This window comes from Lepisma saccharinum, chromosome 24, assembly GCF_977018435.1.
Source record: "Lepisma saccharinum chromosome 24, izLepSacc3.1, whole genome shotgun sequence".
Taxonomy (NCBI): Eukaryota; Metazoa; Arthropoda; class Insecta; order Zygentoma; family Lepismatidae; genus Lepisma; species Lepisma saccharinum.
The window spans coordinates 39,271,696-39,288,076 of NC_139252.1; the positions used below are offsets into that span (position 1 = coordinate 39,271,696).

At 36.5% G+C, this 16,381-nt stretch overlaps 1 protein-coding gene across 7 annotated transcripts in view; it reads right to left on the reverse strand.

The window, feature by feature from the left end:
• The window catches only part of aralar1 (calcium-binding mitochondrial carrier protein aralar1), a 240,737-nt gene that overhangs the window by 76,211 nt on the left and 148,145 nt on the right, over positions 1-16,381 (reverse strand). For all 7 annotated transcript variants that reach the window (XM_083110224.1, XM_083110223.1, XM_083110227.1 and 4 more), the window contains 3 exons: positions 6,723-6,865; positions 4,700-4,815; positions 3,795-3,934 (listed from right to left, as the gene is read on the reverse strand). In XM_083110224.1, the coding sequence (XP_082966350.1) occupies positions 3,795-3,934; positions 4,700-4,815; positions 6,723-6,865 (399 nt within the window). The remainder of the gene's footprint in view (positions 1-3,794; positions 3,935-4,699; positions 4,816-6,722; positions 6,866-16,381) is intronic.

Below are 16,381 nucleotides of genomic sequence, written 5' to 3' on the forward strand. Positions count from 1 at the left end.
GCATGGTGGTTCTGAAATTGATCCCCTTTTCTTTCAACAAAGCCTTCACTTCCGCATTATCAAATTCCTTCCCACAGTCAGTGAGCAATTCTTTTACTACATGACCTGCAACACTGACTTCAACTAAAAACTGTTTTAGTCTTGCAGCAACTTCCGATTTTTGTTTCAGAAAAAACACGCATCGGAATTTCGAAAAGTCATCTTTGAAACAAACAAAATATAGTGCACCACCCAATGATTTTGTTTGCATTGGTCCACACACGTCAGCATGGATTCTTTCACCTGGTTTTTCTACATGAGTAACCCGCTGTCCAAAACTTTTACGATGTTGCTTGCCAACCACACAGCCTTCACAAAACTGATCATCAGTTTTTACATCAATTCCGTGCTGCACTAGAAACTTCCGAACATGTTGCTTACCTTGGTGTACCAACCTTTCATGCCACAGCTGCAATGTATCGGAAGCTGACACTAAGCACACTTCAGCAGGATTTTTGGGGGGTAATGCACGCATGTGCATTTGGTACAAACCACTTAAAGTAACACTTCCCCATGCATGTACCTTACCATTCTTTTTTAGTAAACACTTCATGGAGTCTGCACAGAATAGAAAACCTCTTTTTGTAGTGGAGTTCACAGAAAATAAATTCTTACTGATATTTGGCACATACCACACATCGCGAAGATGATTTTTCACCCACCTACTATTGACCAACATTTCCACATTCACTATACCGCTGCCATGTGCTAATATGATGGCTTTATTTCCCACCTGTAATTCCTTTGGTGTTGGGAATTTTTGGTACTGTAGAAAGTAGTCCTTCCGGTTAGTCATGTGTGCTGTGCTTCCAGTATCTGCAATCCAAACTTCCGAAACAGGACAGTTCGATTCAAAGCTCACAAATGCTCCTCCTTCTGGAACACGGTCACTTCCACTGGTTGAAGATCTATTTAACACCAACTTGCATTGTTTGGCAAAATGGCCTACCTTGTGACATTTAAAACACTTTTTCGCTTTTTCTGGACGTTTCTTGTGTTTCTTCGGATCATCACTTTTCACCACAAAAGCTGTTGTGTCACTACTCTTGTTGGGAAGTCTCATTTCAATTAGCCTAAGTCGTTCAGTTAGCCTGTCTACAGTACGCTCTTCCACTGGAACTGATTCCCATACACTTTTGAATTCAAAATATTCACTAGGTAAGGTAGACATGATTCGACTCATTAGAAGCAGTTCTGGAACCTTGGACTTCGTGAGACGTTCCATTTCGTCATTCATTTCACGAAAATTTCTCTGTAATTTGGACACGTATGTTGCAATGTCTTCTGCTGCATCTTTGGATTGATTGAAGAACTGCTCTGACAATCGATCCAAACGCTGTGCTGAACTTTGTTCATATACTGACATTAGTTTGTTCCAAATTTCCTTAGACGTATCACACGTGCTGGTAAGTTCTGAATTTGCATCATCCATACTATTCACCAATATCATTTGTGCCATAATGTCCGCCTTCTGCAATGTTTTACACTCTGCTTCGTACTTACGTCGATCTTCCGTAGTACACTCAGCACCAAGTTCCTGTGGAGAAGTACACGTGCCATCCACAACTTTTAGGACATCGTGGTGTCGTAACAGCAGCTCCACTTGTCGTTTCCATCTCGGCCAGTTCTTTGCACCTTCTAGCTTGTCTACTGTAGTCTTGAACTCCATCTTCAGCAGCAAACGAAACACGCTTCTTCCGAAAGTGTAAAACTCTCACCAGTCCGGTTAGGAAGACAAAGGACACTTCCTGTTGTACTCCAAACAACGACGACACTTACTGTTGCACTCCCACAAACTACCAAATTTCACGGTCGCAGTGGGAACGTATCTGGGCCCATAACCTGTTGAACTTCAACGCAGATATTTCCGTAACTTGGTACAAGGAGTAACAACACGTGCTAACAGTTAATTAACACTTTATTAGTGTCTAACGCGACCGACCGCGACGCGATGTACATTGCTACATTCTTGGTACAATACAACCTTCTTGGAGAGCATTCTCCACAGACTACTCACTACAGAGCAAAAAACAAATGATAAGTCAATTTGACCATGTTGGGAAAGTGTGTCTTTTGTACAACGTTCAACAGTATTACTTTAAAGTTGTTCATTATCTTCTTTACTTCCTTGTTTACCAATATATAATCTATTACAGATTTTTGTTCATTATTCCAACTGTATCTTGAAATTTTATGGCTGTCATATTACTTGTTAAACCAGCTATTACTTAGTATCTCTTACAAAGGTCCAGTGGCCTCCTTCCCTCCTCATTCCTCTATCCCCATCCATTTACTCCCAAGTATTTCCATATACCCTTTCCTATATCTTCCCACTTGTGCATTAAAATTGCCCATCACGATTTGCCATTCCTTTCCTACATGTTCTTCCAAGTCTTCTTCAAATTCTTCTTTCTCCTCCCTCGTACATCCTGTTTTCTGAAGCATACACTTGTATTATTTCTATTACTTCTCCTCTTACATTCATTTTTAGTTTTATTATTCTGTCATTTACCCTCTCTACTTCTTCACTTATTCCACTTCTGACTACAAATCCAACCCCACTTCGTCTGCCCTCTTCAGTTCCTGCCCAGTAAAGTTTATAGTCTTCCCTCAATTTCATTTCTCCAATTCCTTTCCATTTCGTTTTGCTCATTCCAAAGATGTCAACTTCTCTTCTCTCCATTAGATCCACATATTCGCAGCTTCCCCTCATATCTGAGGGAGGTTTCACTATCCACCACCTGCAACCCATCCAGTAGCTGAGGTAATGTATGTTAATTTTCTACTCATAAACTCTTAGCCTCTTATCTACTATCAGATAATCTAAAGGTTAAAATACACAGAAAAAGGAATTTTGCTTGTAGTATGATATGAAGAGATGGTCAAGTGCATTAAGTGGTTGACTTTGAATCCTGGTCTGGGAATGAATGTTCTCTACGAGTGTCATTTCATCAAGTTTCATTGTCACAATTGCCAAATTTGCTTTTCTTTCACTTTTGGCTAATTGTGAAGATCAGGATGAGCGATGATATGATGAAATTGTTGATGGGGCGGTCACAAAGAACACTCCTGTCCAGGCCAGTGTTTGAAACTGGCAAAAAGTTCAAATAGAAAAAAATATACTAAATGAGGAACATAAATTGAGAGTTCCCTTTCAAATAAAATTCTTATAAAAATAGTTGCAGTTAAAAAATATAATGGAAGAACATAATCTATATTCAGCTCCTAACATTATTAGAATGGTCAAATCAAGAAGACTTTGATAAGCCAGACATGTGGGATGCATGAAAGAAGAAAAAGTTTATGAGATTCTTGACCTAATGGTATCGGGCTGATAGAAAGACAATGTTGAGATGGACCTGAAGAAAATTAGCAAGAACGATAAAGAGAAATGCTACGGTGCTAGTTAGTAAGAAACTAACATTAGTATAAACATACAAGTCGAACTAGAAAATTGTATGCTTTCTTATATTATTTTAGATTATGCAACTTCAACCTGCCTCCATGGTGCAACTGTCAACATGACAAGCAACAAATCAAAAGATCCCAGGTGTGAATCCTGATTATGGCATGGATATATTATTGTGTTTCCTCATCATCCATTTCATCATTCATTCTCAACATCGTGATTAATCCAAGATATAAAAGCAACATTATATAACCAAAATAGAAAGAATGAACAAATAAATATATATATATATTTAAAAGAATATCTAATTAAAAATTGGACTACTTTCCATTCCACAGATACTTACATGAAGAAATTGGCTGAATTCTGCATAGTTGACTACCCGTTTTTTTTCTTTTCCAAAATAAAGTTTTACAAAGCCTCCATCCATGTCAAAAGGAATTCGTTGATGGAGAGTTGTTCTCTTCATTACCTCAGCGAACTCATCTGAAATTAAGGAAGAGAATCAATCACATGAATATATATATTTATTTGAAATATACATTTTCACACACAGGGGTTCTTGTACATAGTTAAAATATATATATATATCACAGAGTCTAAATATCCTAGAAATAATGCAAAATTCAATGTTTTCATTAATTTTTACACCATCATTGTGTGAAAAATTGATTTTGTGATCAAATTACAGCTATTTTAATAAACCGATGTAATTCTTGAATATTTTAAAGTAAAACTCTAGTAAATTGGTGCACATAATTGCAGTGGAATACATACTTCCATATCAATATTAATGAATATTTTGAATGAATTTTAATTTTAACTGAGCAACAGTGAAAAATTGGACAAAGCCATAGTAGGTATAGTAACTCAGTTGGTACAGCAGAGACACTGGTTCAAGTTCTCTTAGAGCTTGCATTTTTTGCTTAAATTTCTACATAGGTTATCTTCTGTGTGTGCCAAATTTTATGGACAGTTAAGTTTACTAATCTTTCTTTCAAATATGTTTATAAAAATTACATCACAATTAATTATAATATTGGTCTACTATTATAGTAAATATTTAAAAAGATAACTTAGGCAAGACAATTTTTACATAATTTTTCTACCAGTGTATAAATTCAATATGAAAATAAAAAATGAAAATTTTTTGCACTTCAAGTGCTGATTTTGAACTAAATTTTCCATTCATTAATCTAATGCATACATCTCTGTAGAATAATAACATGAAATTACTTTAAAATAACATACCAAAAGTAACCAGGCCATTTCCATTTGTATCGAAGAGCTGAAAGGCTGTTTTATAGAGAGCATCGGGAACACACAGCAAACCTTCAAAGGCTTGAAACTCCGGGAAAGAAATAAGCCTATTAAGAAAATGAAACAGAAAGAAAAATGGTTAGAGCTTATTTTAAATAATTTCTTTACAATAAAACTATTAATGTTGAAAAATTATGTAGCCACAAAGTCCAAAGTCCCTTGCCTTGGCTGTTTCCCCAAAAACAAAGTTCAGTAAAGAAAATTCCTTTTAGTCACTTAATTTATTAATTAAATGTCATAATTAATTGTTGCCTGTAGTGAATATGAACTTAAGAAGTATACGCAACACACTTGTAAGCAAAATTAATATACTTGTTCATTTTTAAACTTTAGTATTTTGCATTCTTGGACAATTTGAATTTAACTCTGTACAACTACTTATTGGGCAATACCGTCTATTGTGCCACTTTTGCCATACGAGGCACAGAGATCAAGCATAGAATTCCAGAAGCGACTTCCATGGGACAGATATGACAAGAGTTTCATTATCACTTGGACATCTGCCAAGTTGCGCATGCTTCATATATCGAATCATTGTGATGGAAATGTGAAAATGGAAACAAACTTGAACACCATCTTTTCAAAATGATATGCATGTGAAAGATTTTAGTTTTGACAATAAATAAAAAAGTGAGTCTTTTTAAGTCCACTTTATGCAAAGATAGGCAAATTGGGATTGAACCTACGTTTAAAGTGGAATCTGAATCACTTTGTGCTTATACTTGGTATAAACCCGATGGCATTAGCACTATGACATCGGGAAGGTCCTTTATGTATATGCTGTACTGAAATTAAAGATGTTCATTCCTGTACTTCCTATTCTATATCATGTCTTGTATATGTGGGTTCATATACTATGGACTTGTATATCCATACCTAGAATATTGCATAATAGCATGGGGAGGAGCTGTGCAGGAATACACTCAAAGATTGCTTACTCTACAGAAAAGAGCAATGTTCAAAATACCAATTAGAAACTCGTGTAGAGAATTATTTAGAGAAAATAAAATTATGACCATATATTCCATATATATATACAAAGTAATTGAATATGTACTAAAACACCGTAAATTAGATAAGAATTTGACCGTCCATCAGCACAACACACGTCTAAAAGAGAATTTACACATGCAAGTACACAGACTTGTTCTCTCAGACAAATCACCTCATGTTGCAGGAATAAAATATCATAACAAACTTCCCACACACATCAAACAAATTACAGAAACTCACAAGAAACTGAAAGCAATTAAACAGAATTTAACAGATATACCTCTAAATAATCTCAATGAATTTAAATAGTTAAACTGGATTAGTAAATTGAAGCATTAAATTATTTTGATATTGTATGTCTCCTATATTTGGATTTTCTCTTTTACAAGTTTGGTATGTGACACTTATAACTGTTTATGTTTAACCCATATGATTTATTTGTATTTTTGTGTTTGCATTTTGTTTCTTTTCATTGTAACTCTACTCCATTTGTAATATTTAGTATTGTATGACGTTTTCCACACCCATGGGTCTACGGAAATAAAGAATGTATTATTATTATTATAATTTTTTTTTATCTCTCCACATCACGGGAGTTAGGTGTCTGAAACATATCACTGATAGTTACATACTTTGATGAAAACTATTTCACAAACTCAACACGTTCTCTGCCACGTCGTTCATAATGACCAAAACTGGCACACACCAAATCACACCATGTTCGTCATTATGACCGAAACATGCAGCTTGCACTTTGTTTTCCTAGCATGCCATCAATCATAAGTATAACAATGATGCACATAAGGCATGACTGACAAGGCGTGGGGAAGCAAAATTTGCAAATTGGTGAAATAAAGTCCAATAACCACTTTGGCGCAGGAGGAAGGAATTGGTGAAAGCACCGTGGCAGGAAACATATTAAGTACAAAATTAATAAGAGATAGATTACAAAGCACCTTACCCATCTTTGCTGGTATCAACAATTCCTCCCAACAGTGTAACTGAGTCGACATTGTAGTTCGGATCTGAGAAAAGTCCAAGATACTTGCGGACGAAATCATCTGAGGTCATGAACTTTTCGCCATTCTCCTCATGAGATGCATACTGCAAAGAGAAACAGGATTAAGACAAAATGTAAGCTTAAACGCTCACATAACATTATCTTTCATTTTTCTTTTTTTTATTGAATATGTGTGGTTGGCTTACTAGTCACGAAAATTGTTTATGAGAAGGAAAAGCTAACTGATTATGAAACTTTTACATGCAAAATTTCTGAATGGGTTCTGATTTGTGAAGATGTTATTGAACGTAACAAATTTTGAAATGTTTTACACTAAGAATGTTGAACAGAGCAAAACTTAAAAGTCTTGTGATGCAAATTCAAAGAGAGGAGATACTATTTTAAAAGGCTTTTTCTTTCTTTCTAAAAAAAAAAAAGTATTATAATATCTGCATCATGGCTACACTTGTGTATCACTGTTGCCACACAACACAGGTTACCTTAACAAATATCCGCTAGTTTCTCCGAAGCTCTGTTGTGGCAATGACGATTGGGGCACGAACTGTCCGCGCTTGCTTGAGCAGAACGGAAACCTAAACCCTGCATAACAATAGGGCAAGTAGATCATATAGAAAAAAAAGAACATGCCCAAAAACATTCTACAGTGCACTAAAATGCAATTACTTCTTTACAGTCCATGGGGGGGGAAAATTATAATTTCATGTACATCTTCAATGAACCTGTGGAAAGAAACTTACAAAATACACACACACACACACGGGAAAATATATGGAGGTATAACATTTTAGCTTCATCCATCAATGCAAAAATGCACAAGAAAAATAACATAGGTAAGCTTATTTGCATGTAGTGTACAACTGATGAAATTAACATTATCATCTTACTTGTCATAAACTTACTAAGGAATAATAAATAATTACTACCATTGGTTTGTAATAATTTTATAGATCTAATCAACTGAGTGAAAAATGATGTTATTGTACTCATGAATATAAAGGCATAACCCATGTACCAGATTTATGTAAAATAGATTTCTAGTAGTGGGGTTTACGGGGGGGACAGGACGAGAAAGGAAGAGCTCCTCTCCAGCAGCTTTGCTACACTTGAAACTTGCTTAACATAAGCATATAAGTTTTTTAAGCAGGTATAGAATCTTGTCTAATTCAAGATTTTTGTAAAAATGCCCTCGGGAATTTTTCAGAAAAGAAGAGCTCTCTTAGATTGATTTGCACATACTTAAAACTTGCATCAGCCAGATTTTTGTTCATAAATTTGCCAATTTTTGGCCACACCAGAAATTAAGCTTATTCTGTCAAAATCCCAGGAATCTTGAAGATATCTATTGGGTTCTGAGACTGAGTGGAGTGTGGTGCATTGCCTTGTAATCAAAAGGTTCGGGTTTGAGTTCTTATAAAATCTGATGGCAAAATGTTAATGTAAACAAGGGGCTCCGGGTTCGAGTCCTGATAGATGTGGTATTCCATACGTGAGATTTTGAGAATAATTTTGTTTTGTTTCTGTATTTCAGCTTTTGGCAGGTAGGTATCTGCTACGAGCAGAGATGGTATAGGTAAATATATTTTCTGACGGTAAAATCCAAAGGGCCTTTGTGTTTGAATTGTGTCTCTAGTTCGAGTTGCTGTTTTAAGTCTATTTTATGCACAGTAAGGCTAATCGGGACTGGCCCTACAGTTTTAAAGTGGGATCCGAACTACTTGTGCCTCCACCGGGTATTGAACCCGGGACCCCTTGATTACAAGGCAATGATGCTACTACTGTGCCATGGGGGAAGCCCTGAATCGTGCTTCTAGAACTGCTCTGTGACCCTTTCATTTCTTACATCATAAACATATGATTTTTCCCCTATGAGAATGACACTACAAATGGTGTCGTCGGGTAAAGCCTCGTGAAATTCACAGATAATTTTAATGTTTGTCCTGTCATTAACCACAACTTGTTTTCTTTTTGAAGTGTTAATTACAAACATGGGTCTCTGTGCTTTGAATTCATCTGGTGAGTAATACAGGTCAGTACTGCCAGTAGTGACCCTCTTGAAAGCCGAAAAAGCTTCATATAATTTGAGGAAATCATCTTTGGACATGTCTAAATTGTAATTTTCTCTAGGAAAAACCTCATTTCTACCATTTTTAAGATATATGTTCTTGATGTTGCAGTTATCAAATTTACTCGAATTTTTTTCCTGATTATTGTGTCTCCCAGTCTGAAACAGTACCACCACAAAATCAGGCATGTCGTATTGTATGCTGGAGAATGAATTTGTGGCATCAAATTCATAATAAGTACCAGAGGCAGGCTTCTGTACGCATTGATATGTGTAAAATTGCAGAGGAATCTGTGGATTTTTTAGGATATCAGCTTTGTATTTAAGAGCGTAACTGGCCTCATATTCAACAACCGGGATTCTTAACTCCATAGTCTGAATAATGCACTTGCCTGCATCTGGTAAGGTATTAGGCATAGCTTCCCCTGTAGGGTTTAATGTGCTGTACCTCATCAAAGCATTGTTATCATTTGCAGCTCTTCTAAATGTGATTCTTAACCCACCCTTCCACATAATTTCTTTGTAATCCGAGAAGAATCCTGGCAACAGGCGCATCGGGAACAGCACTGTGTGGTTCTTAGATAATATCTTCTCACCAGCCTCAAATCCGCCTATTTTGTAGTATGAAGCCTCGGTTTTGGATAATTTTAATGTGGCCAAAGCTGTGGAGGTAATGCCGGGATAATCTACTCTGTTTATAACAACACCATGCTTTCTGATCTCAATTTCAGAGAACAGATGGGGCACAAAATTATCTACCAATCTTATATTTGAATTTGCCGGATAATCTGTACCATCGAGCTTTACAACATCAAATTTGATGTATAGATCTGCTCTGTGGGGGTGTATAAAGCCGTCCCCTACATCAAGATCCACCTCGATTTCCGTATTGGGTTGATTTAAATTTGCAAATGTCCTCCTGTTTGGAGGGAATGATTGTAGCTCATAACTCTCGATATTTTCCATTGTATGTATTTTTATTTAAATGTTAATCTCTATGATAGCAGTTGTTGTGGCTCCAGCAAAATCAACTAATTCTTCTTTTTCATTAGTGACCATCAATTCAATGTAATCTATTCTATTATGGCACACAGGAAAATATAATGTTGGGGATGGATTGTAGATGATGGGCTCCATGAATTCAGAATTAGGTTTGAATGTTGCAATGATGCCAGTTTGTTTGTGAGTGCCTATGCCATTTGATTTGGTGATCATACCCTCAGCCACATTACAGTGAATATTCAGAGTCTCTATGGCTAAGAATTTAGGTATATTAATAGCAGTGTGTTTGATGGCTGCTTCGAGTTTTGTGTTGTTCTCAAATCCCAACAGCTCTCCTATAGTACCCAGATCTACTGTTTCTGTAGCAGATACAATTTCTACTCTGTGAGTGACAGAATTTTGACTTAACACTACACCTCTGGGTAATTGAGCATTTAGAGTGGACAGATTATATTGCCCTGGAGTGATGACAATTTTTTGATCACCAACTGCAATTGTGTTGTTGTGGTGTGTAATATTAGGGATCAAGTACATGCCGTAAAATGCTCTGAGAGCTATTGTTTTGGGATACACAATGTCATCATGCAATTTGAGTTTCAATATTGAATTTTGGCTGGTGAGATGGAATACCCCCATGATGTTTCAGATACCACAAGGCTTTTTGAAAATTTTCAATTGATGGTTTATTTATTTGAGACATATATCTAAGAACAGATAAACACAAATGTCCGCAATTAACATCTTTGAAGTTTTGAATACGGGCATTATTGTAATAAAGATTAGCTGATTTTAAATATTTTACTAAATTTTCAGGAGGAATACCTCCAAATGAATCAAACACAAATGCCTCATTGTTTAAATATTTAAGATAACAGATCCAGTGAGTGCCCTGATTTTTGTACTCATCCAAATTAACAATGCCACACTCTTTGTTGAGTGGTTGTTCTGGTAAAGAATCAGACATGTACACACCTCTAAAATGTTTGATGCCCAGTGGCTTGATCAAAGCTTCAATATCTTGGTTTGTAAGCGGCTCTTGTTTTTTTTAAACTTATTCATGGCTCTCTTAACACCTTTGCCTTTTTTCTCCATGGCCAGGTTATGGCGCCTCTGCTCATCTAATTCTGCCCTATTTTTCTTGGCATCTATTACTGTTTTTGCTATGGCGGCTGATCCCCCAGCCAAGCTCCCAACAGCCCCGAGAGCAGCTAAGATGGCAGGGATGGTGAATATGAATCCCCCTGTATGTGATTTTCTCCTGGATTGCTGTAATTTTTTTAATTGGGGGGTGCTAAGCAACAATTTCATACCATGTCCCTTTGCAATACAAGAGCTTTTTTTCTTGCGCTGCTTTTTGGTCAAGAGACTGTCAATAGTTTTAAGAGATTTGAGACCTGCATAAGGTATTTGATACATAACACCCTTGGGCTTCATCCTAGGTTTATTATATACATGTTCACAACCCCCACCCCAGTTTTTGTTTGGTGCTCATAGCTATGGTGGTTCCCAATGCTGCTATTTTTTCACTCAAAGAAGCATCTTTGCTTACAAATCTACCAAATGCAGCCTCTTCTAATTTCTTGTCTGCAACATGTCTCTTGTCAAGATCAGAATGTGTGTTGTATGCTATGTCATGGTCTCTACAAGCAGCATCTAAGGGATTAACACCAGGATCACCTCTGTTTAATCTATGGTCCAATTTTGTGCCTGGACCACAATACTGATAGCCTGGAATGTGTAGTTCAAATGGCAGCTTGTTTATAATGTCATTAACAAGGCCCCGACCCTCAGAAATATTCCAAAATTTAGGTGGTAGAGTATTAATAATTTTTATGAGATATCCAATCCCCTTAGGGTCATTCACTATAAAATTAGACAATTTGGTGCTTATCATGTCCATAATTCCAACCTTTTCATTGTAAAAATTGTGGTTCCCAGCATTTTCCTCCCCAGCTATCACCAATAACCTATCTACAAGTTTCCTGACATCATCAACCCACACAAATTCTTTAGGCAGGGTGTTGTAATGTTTGATTCCACTACCTGTCTTGATCTGTGACCATATGGGCTTGATCAAATTGTTGTATTTTGCTCCACTGCTAGACTTGACTCTTTTTTGTGTGGGATCATTGTTCTGGTATAGAGCATCTGATTTTATTAATATTTCTTTGTAATGTTCATAATCTTGATCTGTATAGCTGCCAGGCCTTTTCCTAGTTATCAGTTCCCACAATCCAGGTGTGCCGGGGTACTTAACAAAACCACCTTTTTCTCCGAGACGAGATTCTGAATATACAATTATATCATCTCCCATAAATGTTACCCTGAAATTGCCGATTCTATGTATGATGCTCCCATCAAGCTCTGTGTCAGCATATAAGCCAAACACCTCATCTTTGTTGTCTTTAGGTGTGGTTAAATATTTTTGAGCAAGAAGACCCAATTCAATAGGATCCTGAGTAGCTTCAATTCTTCGAGGAGCAACAGGACTAGGTGTATGAATACTGGAAAGTGGGGTGAATGGATAATCTAATATGTTCCTTGCAGCTACAGGTACAAGCTCGGTGATCAAATCTTGATTTTGCTCTGTAACAGTTTTGATATTTTTACCTAAATTATTAATAGCATCAATTACGGGCTGTTCTGTTTGTTTGTGTTTTTCATAGATTCCCCGGTTCTCTGATTTCCATCCCTTAAATCTTTTTACAAGATAATCTCTTAACTTAAGATCATCAATGATTGGTCGTTTCATGGTTATTTATATATGTTTCAACGTCTAGAAAATCGTTGATTTTGTTTCTATATTTTCCAGTATTAGGTGTTCTTGTCATATCAATTGTGACAAACCCATAACCGTCCTGGTTCCAGCACCTGCTGCAAAACTTGGAAAAATCATTGTAGCTCAAGTCCCCACCTACATATTCATCATGTATGTGTTTGAGGTTGGTATGATCTTGATGAAAAACACATATAAAATTGCTGTTGTCTCGGATCAGCTGCTTCGGTATTTTAGAAAAAGTCTGTGCCAGGTAGAAGCAATCAATGTTTTTGTGTCGGCCCTGTGTAAAGAAATTTCTAACCTTGTTTTGATTATCCAGTATAACATCATCAAACACAACAACAGAATTATCGAGACATTCATCAAGTGGCTTAACATCTGGTTCAAAAGTGGCTATATCCAATCCATCATATAGCTTCATCAGCTGCTGATATTTTAATTGTTCCAAGCTCTTAGAGAAGACATACAAGTACCTGTTTTTCCAGTCTAACCAGTTGGGTGCTAATAAAAAATTATCAACCATTAGTGTAGTTTTACCACAAGCAGATGGCCCAACAATAAGACACCTAATATTATTAGGCAGCAAGTTGCCATTTCTCTTATTCTGCTGTTCAGGTTCTGGCAGCCTTTTTATAACATCCCAGGTGCTCATATTATCACTTTGTCTGCATCGATCCAGCTGTTTTCCGGAAGTCCCAGCCATTTGACAAGTAACTTGTTACCTTTTCTGCGGATGATTTTTTCTATGAGATATGTGTCAGGCTGTTTAGTTTTGCTGAGTTCTTGTTCATAGAACCTGCCTTTGAGAATTTCTCCTCGGTGATCTTTTATTATATATGTGTTAAGGGTCCCAGGTTTAACTTGAGCCACTGTAAATAATTCAGTGCTCCAGTTTCTTGTAAAGCCTCTCTTGAATAAGTGCTTATATTTACTGATTCTTACTTGATCACCCACCCTGTATTTGGCCCTTCTTGTTGTTGGCTGGTATCTAGGATAATAAACAGTCCTGATCAATTTTTGCTCATCAGATGAAGTTACTTCAGAGGGTTTCATGTTGATTGTGGAATGGACCGAGTTGTTATATTTATGTAGAAGTTCTGGTAGAATATTAATCCATTTATAATTACCTTGGAGGGTAAATTGTTTATACATAAGATTTTTTAAGGTTCTGTTGAATCTCTCTACAATTGAGGCTTTGAGATCACTGTAACTCGAGTAATGTTTTATTGCCTGGCTTTTAATAAATTGTTGAAACACTGAATTATAAAATTCTTTGCCATTATCTGTTTGCAAATAGCGCGGGGATCTTCCTGAATGATTGATGATTGTCCTGAAGGCTTCTGTAACACATGTTCCAGTCTTGGATTTGAGTGGCACAGCCCATGCAAATTTTGAAAATGTATCTATTACAGTGAGTAGATACTTGTAGCCCTTGTTGATTTTGTCTAAGTTTTTCAACTGCCCACTCGACATTTCAATCAAGTCGCTTTGCCATAAATCATCTATGCCTTTTGTGACTACTGGGAGTCTCTTATAATTATGTCTGGCTTGTCTGTGTAATTCATCAACAATAATTTGTCTAGACATAATATGAAAACAAGAATATTGCAACTATGGGGTGTTCAGCAGCTGAGACTGCAGGATTTTCTAAATATAATTTGTCCCCTATTTGTATTTTAAATTCCAAAGTGCCATCATCTTCAACATAGGCTGTTTCTAATGTATTGGGGTCTGTAAAATCCTCTAATTCTGCACTGGTGATTTTTGGTTTGTTATCAGCATTTGTTATTGATAAGGTGGGGTAGTGGTGTGCCTGTGGTTGATGCCAATATTTGATCTTGATTGGTCTCAGTGTGCCCCCAACAAAAAACTGGTAATAAAATTGTGCAGGGGACAGCATATATATTTTGCCACCTGGTGTAAATGGAGAATCATATTCTTTGTTGGGGATGCTGTACAATTCAAGAATTACTGTATGTTTTGGATTCTCGATTATGCCTGTTATTTCCTTTTCTGCTGTGAGCAATCTGCTTGTTACAGATTCAAGGTGCTCATTGATGGTCCTAACAACATCATCGTGGCCTGGCTTGATCTTTATGTCCACAACAAGTTTCTTGTATTGTTGAACAATTTCTTGAAGCTGGGTGGCAAAAACAGACAGAGCATTTGCTTGATTGGATTCCATGGTCCCTAACTGTTGCTTGATATTAGCTACAATTTGTTGCAAATTTTCAACAACTGCCAATTTTGAATTTTGAGCTGTAAGATCATGGACCTGTCTTCTGATATCCTCAAACAGGGCATGCAGTTCATTAATATGTTGATTGGTTGGTAGAGTGGCTACTGTCTGAGTGAGTTGTTTGATCTCTGCCTGGATATTCTTGATATCTTCTGATTTCAATATCCTATTCACTGCCCTCTTAATATTTTTAAGTTCCTGTGATGTGGGAAGATTTGATACAGTATTTTGCAAAGATTCAAGTGCCAATTTCACATTGTTTAATTCAGATGCATCAGCCACATTTTGCATAGCATTTTGGAGCAGGGCTATATCTGCCTGAGTGGGTGTGGATTGTTGTAAAATTTCAAGCTTTGTTTGGATATCATCGATCAAGTGATGAAAATGAGATAGCTCAGATTCAGTATTGAGGTTTTCAAGCTTTGTGATCTGTTGCTGGACACTAACAAGGGTATCTACAATCCCAGGCAATCGGGTTTCTTGTACATTTGCCAAATCACTTTGCACTGCTGCTATTGTACCTTCAAGATGGGCTATGGTACTTTGAATTTTTCCAAAATCTTCATATGTTTCAAGTTGCAGCTTGATGTTTGCTACACTCCGAGTTATTGCATTCAAAGCATCAGAAGATGGCAAATTGTTCATAAAATTTTCAAGTGTCTCAATTTTTTCTTTAACCTCGGCTATGGCATTGTGCAGAGGATCCAGATTAGGTATCTGGAGTGATTGAATCTGTTCCTTTAGAGTGGAAATCACTAGATCAAAATCTTCTTGTGATTTTATGCTTTTGACAATTGTTTGGAGCTGTGTGTGGACATTATTTATCTGCTCTTCCAATTGCTGTTTCAATTGCTCGGAGTTGTTAGCCTGGGTCTTAAATTTGGCTTGAAGAGCTGCTACAGCCTCTTCCAAACTTTGAAAATTATCCAATGTCGCCAGATCAGTATATTTCTGAAGCAGCAACTTGAGTTCGGAATCAATTTTAAGAAGAGGGTCCATGCATTGTGATTGTAAATTTGTAATTTCTAGTTGAAGACTGGCATTGAGTGTGGTTTGCAAAGCTTGTAAATCACTTCTTAATTTCTTGACTCTGACATCAAGCATCAGAATCTCATCACTGTGATCTTCATGTCTTGTATGGCCAAATATATCATTAGGCATTTTTGTTTTAATGGTTATTTATTATAGAGTATCTGATTCTTAATTCTATAAAAAAGGGTATAAGCTTGTCATATGATCCCGGGACCTCAATATATAAGCAGTCACCAGCAGAAACAGTATATACAGTGCCAGAAATCATGTTTGAGTGCTTAATTCTATAAATATTTCTCCCTACTGAAATCTTGACATCACCCTCAGGGGTTGTAATAAATTGCAATTGACCACCTACAGGTAATTGGTAATGATTTAAATTATTGTTAAATATGTACAATGTTTTGCCTGTTTCATCATCATTATCTGTAAGTATGCTGTTCAGATGAATAATTAACAAGCCACTCAGTTTAGACATTACAGAT